This window comes from Pinus tabuliformis, chromosome 6 (assembly GCF_031772625.1).
Source record: "Pinus tabuliformis cultivar Carrire ecotype Pingquan chromosome 6, CPIR1, whole genome shotgun sequence".
Classification (NCBI taxonomy): domain Eukaryota; kingdom Viridiplantae; phylum Streptophyta; class Pinopsida; order Pinales; family Pinaceae; genus Pinus; species Pinus tabuliformis.
In genome coordinates, this window is record NC_142292.1 from 2,007,609,558 (window position 1) to 2,007,621,559 (window position 12,002).

Below are 12,002 nucleotides of genomic sequence, written 5' to 3' on the forward strand. Positions count from 1 at the left end.
CTACGAGGTGCCCCCATAGCTCTACGAAATTCTTCGTGGGAATTGAACCTTTTTCAATGGCGAAAAATTCCCCACTTTCCACCATTAAATCCAACCCTTTTGGGATTTATGATTTTTTTTTTAATTAAAAAAAGTACTAAGAAAATATAATATGTAAATTTCAAAAATCTAAACAAGTTAAAAGTTAATGAATTTCTTATAGAATTAAAGTAAAAGTATATGATAATGTTTTAGTGTTTATAAAGCATAATATCAACCCTATTTTGGTGGAAGTAATTGGTAATGAATTACAATGGGGTGAAAGCAAGGGACTTACATTTGTCAATTTTACAAATAACCCCACCTAATTCATTGGGATGTAAGATATATTGATGACTCCTAAATCAATCTTTTATTGTTATTTTTCTTGATTGATTATCCTTTGGCACAGGGAAGATGATTGATTATCCTTTGAGAAAGGGAACATGATGCACGATTCATGTAATTTAGATTATGAAAGAGAACACCCCTTTCAAATTCATCCAAAGATAGAAAATGATTAACATTATCATTGTTATATTCTCTAACTATTTTGAAATAATATTGAGAGAATGAATAACCAACTAGTTTGCATGATTCTTAACCAAAGATTAAGAAGTATAATATCTCTTTACAAATTTGTAAAACAATTAAATCAATCTACAATTAATCATTTAAATATTATGAAAAGTTAAAAATCAAATATATAATATTATTTCTAGTATATTATAAAAAATAAAAAATAAAATATATAGTAACAAACTTAAACTCCAAATTATAAAAAACAAAATATGAAATATAATATATAATTAAAATAAAACAAACTATAAAACAATTTTAAAAATAATTAATTATTTTAATAAAAAATATTTAAAAATAAAAATTTCATAAAAAGATGGAAAACTACTTTAATAAATTATTATTATTTATATTAACAAAAATAAAACTCTCACACAATTTTTACAATGATTTGCATAACGAACAATAAAACATAATATTTAAAATCTCAAAATATCAAATGCTAAACTTCACACTATCATAAAACAAAATGAAGATTATATTGGTTATCGAGGATAAAAACCCTTGAAATGAAATAAGGCTATATTAATATTCCAATACGAATTTATATTATAATTATATTTCGAATAAAAATTTAAGTTATTATAGTGTTCCATATATAATTGTAAATTCAACAAAAACTTAGTTTAATGCTTATTACTATGAAGATGCAAGGCAATGCTATCATGGTAGAACAATGAAATCTACCAAATTACTATTAAAAAAAATTATTAAGTAATTACAAATCTAGCCCAAAAAAAGATAACATACTAAGCATTATCGAATTTATAAAAATATTGAAAAAAATTGTGAATGTGACTTTGGAGATTTTTCAAGATTAAAATGAATGAAACACCAAAAAAAAACATCCTAGTTTTGTTAATGAAGATAAGTTGTTAATAAATTTAGGTGTTTTGACGAATATTTGTGATTGGTGTTTTTTTACATAGGAGTCATTTATGGAGGCAGAAGAATTGCTTGGATGATTAAAAGTGGTCAGGATCCAGGCAAATATTTTCAAAAAATCTTGTAGAGGCAGTGTTTGAATCGTGATTTTGATGGTGAAAATGGATTCAACACTATCAAAAATCTCTAAGGCATCTAAAATCTAAAAGCTTAACAACTGAAACTTGGATTTACAAAAACCCCTACCGGATTTTCTTAAAATATGCCCAAAGTTTCCATGGCTTTCAAGGCAAAAAAGTAGTCTCGTTAGACTACTACTTTCAAGTATATGCATTGCTAAAAATGGTTTACATTTATGCAAAGCACTCACTTCAAAACGCATAATTCCCCAAATGGGAACCATTTTAATAGCATCTAGATTATACACTAAAAAAGAGGGTCTACATTTATTTAAAAAGAATGATTGACTCATAAAGTAAAACTTGCACATATTAATTATATAATTATTTTATTATATGCTTAAGAATATGTGTGTTTTTTTTTAAAAGGTTATAAGTTTAAATTTAGAGAAGATAGAGTATGTATGTCTTCATAAATTTTAATTCAACAATCACATCTCTCTATGAAGGTGGGTCCTTGTCCTGTAAACAACGAGTATTATACATCAATTTGATGTCTGCCTTAGTTGTGACTTTAAAATTGGACTATTATTATTATTATTATTTATAGAATTGATTTAGAACAATGGGTGTTATACATCAATTTGATGTCTGCTTTAGCTGTGACTTTAAAATTGGATTATTATTATTATTTATAGAACTGATTTAGTTTTTTCATGGGACAACCAAATGGATGGCACACTGAGATGTTATTGCCTCCACATGGTTTCAAATCCCACGGGGACATCTATAGCCCTTGTGACAAGGCTTAAGGAGTAGCCCCCCCCACCCTTCCTAATATATCTCATATATAATCTCGGTGAAAAGTTGCTTCAAATATTCACCATAAATTTTAACATAATTCCGATCAAAATCAAGGATTCTATCATCATTTGAGCATGTGATCATGCCTCCCACGGTATTGGAATTGACTAATAACTGGAAACTAATAATGAAATGAATGATTTTAATGACGTCCACAAGGCTGAGCAGCCTAAGAGACCAAGAGAATAACAACCTTAACTCATCTTCATATTCATTTTGATGTCAAATCTTCTGCTATGAGTCTTGACTAGAAGGCTAGCAATTTGATTGATCTTATCTTTGTCAAATAGATGGTGCACGTTGTCAACCTTTAGATTGTTTTCATACTAAATGCGGATATCCTTATATGCTGCACATTCCATGACACAGTGCCATTTCGTCTCCACGACACCCTTATCGCAAAAAATGCAAGTTCTCTCTTCCCAAACTTCCTTGGGGCTCTTCCACCTACGAGTGTCACATCTAAGGTGATGTGACCCTGTGTTCAACCATGCCACTAGCACCCTTGCTTTTCCTTTAATAGTTGCTCCTAAATATGTTTTCTCACCATGGTCACAAGTTGGGTTGAACTCTTTGATGTATTATGCTTTTTTACGACCATTGTGATTGGTCTACATGGCAATCCTAAATTTTTCCATCACAATTTTTTTTTTATTTCTTCTTTGGTGCTAGGGCATTCATGTAGCTTGATATTCCACTTACTCAACCACTTTTTGTTTTGCTTCATCCAAGTTTTCTTCCTACGATCTAATCCCTCTTCCATAACTATCTTGGGCCAATGCTGGTTATCCATGTTTCTAGCCTTATTTAAATAGCTTATTAACTTGATTATCGTTGTTGCCTCCAATAGAAAAGTACCTGCTTCAATGAAAAGGATTTCATACGAGACTGTGGCTTTAACTTTGAGATTGCTAGTAATTAGTTATTTTTGTATTCTTTCTAAGTGCCTCCCACTGCAAGTTGACATGCTACTTCCTTATACCTCACAATCATAAAGAACAACCAACGTAACCAACAAACCAAAAAAGATTTTTTTGATTTCTAATATCAAAATTTAACCTTTTTCAACCTATTTTAAAATAAGTATGAGGCTCTCCATCCTCCCTAAATTCTTTTCGTCCTAATTCTCCCAAGTAAACTTCTAGTAGAACTCGATCCGAAATATTTATATTCTTTCACTATCTCGAGAAAACTACCTTTCAACAGAAAAGCACTAGGTTTGTCTATCGCGATAATAAATGTATTTGACCGGATTCCGACGCACATGGTCGGAGAAAAGTTTACTCGCGTAAAGTTTTAAACGACGTGCCATATGCGTTTGAACATAACGGGGACTGATTGACATTGAATCAGGGGTAGGGTTATTGGTCAACAGCATACAGTTCGGAATCCCCACGTGAGTGGAGATGAAATTCGTGGAGCCATTGACTCATATAGATAAATCAGGGTTGCTTATTGGCTAAGTCTCTGCACAGAAAACATACCCTTTACGCGTCATCAAGCTTCTATGGCCCCCTCACGCTTGTAAGCGTCAGGATTTCGATTCCTCCTGCTGGTCTATGTATATAGGGAGGCCATGCTTCATTGTTCTTTGAAAGTGGGGTACCTTTACATTTCGCATTACCGTTAATCTACAGCGAAATTCTCAAGGGGTGGCAAAAATTCCCCCAGAGGGAAAATTTCGTCCTTTTCTATTACCAAAAAGGACTGGCAAAACTGTTCGTTGCATATATATATCTCCCCACCATAGATCCAGTTTGGCAGGCCAGTTACTTGTAAATCAGATAGCCCATTTCTCAGATTCGGAGTTCTAGAGATGGATGAGGTAAAGGGCAAGGTCAAGGATTTTATGAAGAAAATAAACAACCCCTTTGCCTCTTCTTCTTCTTCTTCTTCTGGAAAATTCAAAGGCCAAGGTCGAGTTCTGGGCTCATCTTCGTCTTCCTCGTCGAACCAGAAGCCAACCTCCACAATACAAAGGCCTCAGCAATCGGTAGCCCCAGCCCCATCATCGGGCAGCAAAGGCATCATCACGAAACAAAACAATACAGGTAATTCGAAAGAACCCATTGAAAAAGACCTCTCAGAGTCCTTATCCCTTAATCAATCTGAACCTAAAATTAGAGACGGAGTTGACCCATTTAATTCTAAGGCAGATGGATTTGACCCATTTGATACTCTCGTTTCATCTACAAGAGGACCCAAATCAGGGACATCCTTGGATATGTTTCAATGCCCTGTTTGCAGTAAGTGGTTTAATTCAGAGAATGAGGTTTCCGCCCATGTTGAGAATTGCTTGGAAAACAACCCAACTGATGAGGCTGAAAAAAATCCGTCAGAGGGCAAATCAGAAGCAAGGGATGAACTAGTAAATCAGGTGGGCATCTTTGTGTCTGGAAATCCCTCTAATGCGACTTTTGAGATCCTTCTGAAGCTGCTTAGGAATATTATCAATGATCCCCGTAACGAAAAGTTTCGCAGAATTAGGATGAGTAACCCTAAAATTCAAGAAACTGTTGGCATGGCTGTTGGTGGTGTAGAACTATTGGAAGCTATTGGTTTTAAGTTCCAAGCAGAAGGAGAACATGTATGGGGTGTTATGGAAATGCCGTCCACAGAGGGATTGAGTGTCATTACTCATGCAATTGCTCTTTTGGAACCTCACGTTCTCAGTCCCATATCATCGTCATCGGTTTCATCAGATCGTCAAAAAAGTGCTTCTGCGGAACCAAAGAAAATTGACAGACAGGTTAGATCTTTACCTTGGTTGAATCTTTTGTTTTTTGGTTGTGAAATTGCTTCGTTTAAACTTCAGAATCATTAGAATTGACTCGTCATTGTCAGGCATCTGAAGTGGGTGGCCTTCCTGTGTGAGACAGCCATTGAAGGCCAATCTATTATTCACACTCTTTCAGAAGTTGCCATTACCCATTATTCACACTCTTTCAGAAGTTGCCATTACAGGGCCCTCTTCCTTCAAATTTTCTTTCAAAATTACCCAGAACTTGCTCTCGGCCCTCATGGTTTGTTCCCTTGGTAGGTGGCCTGACATGCCACTGCCTTAACCATTGAACCGCAACTCAATTAGCAATCATTTCCGTATAGTATTGAACTCTTTTTTAGCACTAACACCGGCAAAAACATGGAATCTCAACTCATTTTTGGCTTCATTTATAGTGCATCTATCTTCACTGGTAGTTGTCCCTATGTTAAAGATGGATACGTTGAATACTTTATTGGTGTAACCTTTAAGAATTGCCTTTTACTATTTACAAACACCACCTTTATTTTGACAGTCCAGACACTGATTTTGTTTGGATTAAATGCTATTTACAGTCAATTTAGTATATAATGTTTTGTCTAATATTGTGATCTTCTTACTTCCGGATCAAAACTCAGGATTCTGAGAATAAAATGAGAGCAGTTGTTTGTATGGGGCTTTAATGAATTGCAAGCAGCCTGCAGGGAAAGTGTTGTATTGCAATTTGCAAGTTTTCTATCATCTCATCAACGAAATGTTCTCATTAATTGTGTCGGAAGATGCTAATAGTTTATGTTCTAAATTATCCATCCAACCTTTTATTTCATTTATCTTAGTTCTTTAAGAAGCTACAGGTGGCATATGTCTATAATATCACAAAAGTTATGCAGAAATTGGCTACTGGTTTATAATTGTCTGTACCCTATTGCATATCCTTTGTTTTCCTGTAGACGTTTGTCAAACAGTTCCAGCAATGTAGGTGTGGAACAGACAAATCTTATGACAACAAATAGGATTTTGACATCTCAAGGAAATAATTATTGATGAAATCTTTTAATAACAACCAGCATTCTTCAATTTCAAACAAAACTCTATCTATATTTTCCACTAACAACTCAATTTTTTTGCTTATCTCAAAATATTGTTTCCAAATTAAAATTCTTCTTTCATTTAACCAGAACTTCTTCCACTCGTACTGGACTATATCTTTCTCCTGCTAATAAGATTAACAATGAAAAGAAAAATGGATGAATAATAATAAGAAAATAAACAAGCATAGATCCATTTTCAGCAGCAAGAGGTCCTCTTTTCAGCTCTGATAGACTTACTGTTGGGTTTTTAAATCCATTTTGGTGCTTAGATCTGGGTTAAGATGGATCCATGCTAGTTATCTTAAATTTTCGGGATTGTTTTACATTTTTGAACTGAAACCAATTTATTTTTAATGCCTTTGGAAGGTTTTATTAAATTTGCTTAACTATCTTGAAAGTGGATTTTCAGGTGCGTGTATTTTTTGCTGCTCCAGAAAGCATGGCTGCTAGGATTGAACTTCCAGATTCTTTCTATGACCTTTCAGCTGCAGAAGCGAGAAGAGAAGCTGAATCAAGGAAGAAAAAGATTGAAGATTCCCAACTTTTGATTCCAAAATCTCTCAAAGAAAAGCAGGCAAAATCTGCACGGAAGAGATATAAAGCCACTGTAATTCGAATCCAGTTTCCAGATGGGGTAATCCTACAAGGTGTTTTCCTTCCACAAGAGCAAACAACTGCTCTTTATGAGGTTAGTTTAGAGGCTTTGGGAAAGAGTTGTAAAAATATGAAAGTGATTCTATATTGTTTCTTATTTTAGTGTATTTATTGTGTGTGAATATGTGAGCAATAATAGACAGCTTGAGAAATAAATAAAATAATCTAGTGGTTAGTTTGACCGAGTCTTTCTCTTATGAGTAAACTCGGCTCATTTCTGGGCCCACTTGATTTGATAACAAGTATTACAATTACTGGTCGAATCTCATAACAAAGGTTTGTGTGTAGAACTCATACTATGTAAGTGCTCTTGTTGTATAAAATCCATGAAAATTTTGCTCTGCTTGAATGAACAAATCCAAAACTAACTTGTAACCCAAGACACAGAATTTTCTCCACTTAATTTGCAGCGAAATCAGAACAGAAATAAACACTGTCACACGATAGAAATAACACAGAATTTCCTAGGGAACCAAACTGGGAAAACCCTCTGCTAGCTGTAGAAAATTTATTGACAAAAGTCTGAGCAAACAGAATTTATTACAAGGCAAATTATTTCTCTGGAGAACAAGCTCGTTCTCCCTGCTAGTACTTAGCGCAAAGTTCAAACCCTGCTTGCAAGATCTTCTCCTTAGCTCCTAAATCCTTGTGCTGGCCAGCCGCTATTTCCTTGCGCTTTGCTGGAAATTGCCTCCTATTTCCTAGCGCACAGGTGGCTCCTATTTGCTAGGAATTTCTCCTAATTCCTAGTGCACACCAGCAAGGATTTACTCTGCCAAAACTGCTGAAAGGTCTTTCCTTCATGCTCTTCCTAGCTCTGCTAGCTCCTGCACACAAATTCGTTCTCTCTATTGTCCTGTCTCACCAACTCGTGCTCACAAAACAATGATCAAATCTGTGCCTTCATCCTCCTTATAAGCTTTCTGACCCATCTTGGGAAGTTTAGTTTTGGAACTCTGACATGTAATTGACTAGTTAACTGAGTCTGACTGACTCATGCAACTCGTCCTAGCCACAAATAACTTTTGAGACTGGACACTTGTCCTTTTCCAAAGCTAACTCGCACTAGGAGACAAATAACCGAGCCTCTAACTATTATCATGAGTAAAACTGCTTCATGAACCATCCTATTTCCTAGGAAGTCGTGCATGCTAAATGAAAGACTGTTTGTGGTCTTTCTTGACTAACGCACAAGTCAAGAAGGACCTTTTTCGCTACACTTTTCAACACTCCCTCTTAGCGAGGAAGGTGCTTTTGAAAAAACCTCGTCCTCCTGGATTTGTCTCTAACACTACCATGTTCTCCGCTGCTGCAGTTGCTCCCTCTGAACTAGAAGACTTCCTTGCATTCTTTTGCGGAACCTGATCTGAAGACTTGCTTTTTCCCACCATGTTCTGTGGGTCCATCACTTCAGTGATAACTTATAAGTGCCATGTACCCTGTGTACCTCTGTGGCTGCTTCTTCTGGATGAAGGTGATACTGGAAGATCTGACTCTCTCTTGACCTCCCTTAAACAAATCCTCTTCCCACTTGGATCGAACTCTCCCCATACTGGAGTCATCGACTGAGTGGCTGCCTCCACTTGCCCTGGGCTATGGTCCTCATTATCCTTCTAGTCGGTTCAACTGCCAACTAGCCTAGACTCAAATTGAGATACTTGTTGAGGCTCCATCTTGATAGCTTTGTCCTAGTCTTGCTCAACTATCACTTCTCTACTCTGAGCTCTCCCTGCCTTGTTGCTCAAGGCTGCACTTGTCTCTACCTGCAACTTGTAGAGATTCTTCACCCTCACACCTATCTACTTCTTACATCCAGAAGCGAAGTGTTGGGGGTATGCCTTACTTCTGCTGAAGATGATATCATATCCCTTGTCCTCAAGGGTAGCTACCGAAACAAGATTCCGCCTCAATCATGGAACATAGAGAACATCAATGAGATGAAGAGGATTACCTGACTCCCTCTGAAAACTGATAGTACCAATTCCTCTATCTGCATACATGCCATCATCTCCTAGCTCAATCTAAAACTGCATGCCCTTCTCCTTCAGGGGGTTGAAACTCTTCTTGTTCCTGATCATGTGGAAGGATGCTCTTGAATCAATATACCATATACTGCTATCTATTGAGATTTCCATGCAAGAAATCAATGAGAAATATTTCTTGAACTAGGCAGAAAATGCATCTACCTCTGCTATTGCAGCTACATGATCCTTACTGGACTCCTTCTTCCGCTTAGGACACTTAGTGGCATAGTGTCCAAGCTCATGGAAATGGAAGCACTTGATCTTGCTTAGAAACTTCTTGTTGCCCTTTTGACTAGACTTGGCCACTCCTTGGCCATCCTTGCCCTTGCTGCTTTTGCCTGCCAGGGCAAAGTTCTCCCCGTCCTCTTTCTTTGTCGATCTACCATCTCCGGTCCCTCTCCGGATCTCTTCCTGAACGCAGTCAGTCTAAAGCCTTTCCCAATTGGGAAAATTCTCTCTGCCGCTGACAACATCCTGGAAACCATACCAAGAATTGTGAAGTCCTAGTAAGGCCAAACTCACAATGTCATGGTTAGGTACAATCACGCCCACACCACCCAGTTCATGTTGTACTTGAGTGAACCATGAGAAATATGTGACAATGGGCTCATCCTTGCTCATCTGGATACTTCTCAACTTCTCCTTAAGAGCAAGCTTCCTATTATCACTGGTACTTTCATATAGTTCTAAAATGATTTTGAGCATCTCATAAGTTGTCTTCTTCTCATGGATATGAAGAATTATATGATCTCTAATCCCTTCTCTAATAATCCTCCTTGCTTTAATATCATTCTTAGTATGCTAGGTCAATTGTTGGGTATCTTGTGGTGTTGGTATGGCCTGCTTCACAAATTCTCGCACCCAATTATCCTCCAAAACTATCATGATCCTCCCTATCTATGGAACGAAGTTAGATGCTCCCTATAAACAGTGATCAACTCTCAATCCTTGGTACGCCATCCTGCGCCCCTAGAGAGCTCTGTAACATAGTGAACTAGGGTTGATTCACTAGCCCTCTTGGCTGCCCTTTAGTCCTTCAAAGTTTAGCTCCTTAGGCTCCAATAACTCTGCCTCTCCTATCAGCCTTGTAGTCCTTCACAAGGACTAAACTTAGGGCACAATAGATGCCTTCCAACATCCCTCCAAACTGTACTTAAGATGCCAACAATTTTTTCCCAAACTTGGACCATCAACCTAGCAATGCATCAACGTGGAAGAACAACAATCTTACCTTTGCAAAGGATGACTTCCACTGCATTAATTTTCCTTGGCCTATGCACCCAATCTTGAGGTTTCGACCCTCCTTCAAAACTTGTGTAACCCTACCTTTACAAGCCTTCTTTCATTGCATTGTAACTCGGCCTAGTACATGTTGCTGTTCCAAGGTTATCTACCTCTGTCCAACTCCCATCTAGGGCTTCAACCTTCTTGTAACAAGCACATAAATCTGTGGCCTGAAACACAAAGAATTACACAATAAAAGTGAGTACAAAACTGCCCTCAACCTCAACCACCAACTACCCAAATTCGGCCTGTACCAATCACAGGAAAAGACACAAGAAATTTGACTCCTTCCTTCGATGAGGCTCCTAGAGGTTGTGTGTTGAGATTGCAACAAGATGGAGCTTAGTGAAAAGAGTCGCCTTCACTAAGTGGGCCCGCAGGCTATTTTTGGCGCAAGTCTATTTTTAGACTATGTCTATTTTTAGACATATGGATCATGTCTATGGATTGCAGGTTGCTGTTTATGGATGATTGATCAAGTTGGGAAAAAATAGATGGACTTCTATTTTTGATGAAAGTGTGAGTGATCACAGTGTGAGTGATCAAAGTCTATCTTTAGACTGGCTGTCAAAAATAGAAAAGTCAAATATTATTATCTCACAATAATATTTGGACTATAAACTTAATCTTATTCTCTTGGAGCACTTCAGTTTGAGCTACAGAGGTGGCACATGCAGCTGTCAGAAGGAAATACGCTCTTCTTATGAGTCAGTTGAGTTGTTGCATGCATGACTTCAGTTAGAACTCAATCAATTGAGTTTGGTGGAGTTGATTGTGGAGTTGATGGAGTTGTGTTCAGTTTAGCTTTGTTAAACTGGTTGTATTTAGTCTAACTGGCAAATAGACTAGAGATGAGTTGGGTGAATTAGTTATTAATTAATTCACAAGTTATTAACTCATAATACAACTAATGAATACATCAGTTAACTCAGTTGCATGTCAGTGCATGTTCAGTTCAACAGGGACAGGTGGTAGAGAATCAGATTGCTATCAGTTGTGACTATAGTTGTGCACAAGATCTTGCACAATCAAGGGATTGAGTATGCCAATGAGTTTGCTCACGTATTTGCCCACATTATAGCTTGTGCTCACGTCCAACAAAGAGTGAGTGACTATTTTGCAGGTGAAAAACGAGTTTGGTGAGCCATTCTCATCAGTTCTTGAGCAGGTATTGAGCAGTGGAGGCAGGCAAGCAGTGGAAGAGATTTGGAGATCAGATCTGAGCTGTATTGTGTGTAACAGAGGTGGAGATATTTGTGAGAAGTATTATGCTGTGTAATGTTACATGACTCAATCATTAATATACAGATAGTTGGGGTTTTTAGCGAGATGCTTTCCCCGGGATACATACTGTGTTAATGTGTGAATGCTCTTGATGTTTTATTGTTATTGATGCTGCTATATTGATGATCAACGTAGAGGAGCTTATGTATTGTGTATGTATTCCACAATAGTACATGATCAGGATAATCTCTGTTGAATATGTGTTAAATTATTCAAAATTTCTACATGGTATCAGAGCTGCTTGATTTGTAGAAGAGATTTTTACAGGATATCAAGCGAGGATTGATCATCAGATCTATTATTCGGGAAGTGTTTACATTTTATTTCTTCAGGCAGAGTCTGTAATCGGGCTAGGTAGCCTCTGGATTCATCCTTCTTTTGGAAGGTGAGATATCCGGTGAATGCCCATACAGTCGATCTCTGTACAAGAAATATTTTG

General features: G+C 37.0%; 1 protein-coding gene across 1 annotated transcript in view; it reads left to right on the forward strand.

The window, feature by feature from the left end:
• The first annotated feature begins 3,868 nt into the window (after nt 1-3,868).
• The window catches only part of PUX2 (plant UBX domain-containing protein 2), a 52,028-nt gene continuing 43,894 nt past the window's right edge, over nt 3,869-12,002 (forward strand). The window contains exons 1-2 of the mRNA XM_089432105.1: nt 3,869-5,214; nt 6,727-7,005. Of these exons, the coding sequence (XP_089288231.1) occupies nt 4,282-5,214; nt 6,727-7,005 (1,212 nt within the window). The 5' untranslated portion in view covers nt 3,869-4,281. The remainder of the gene's footprint in view (nt 5,215-6,726; nt 7,006-12,002) is intronic.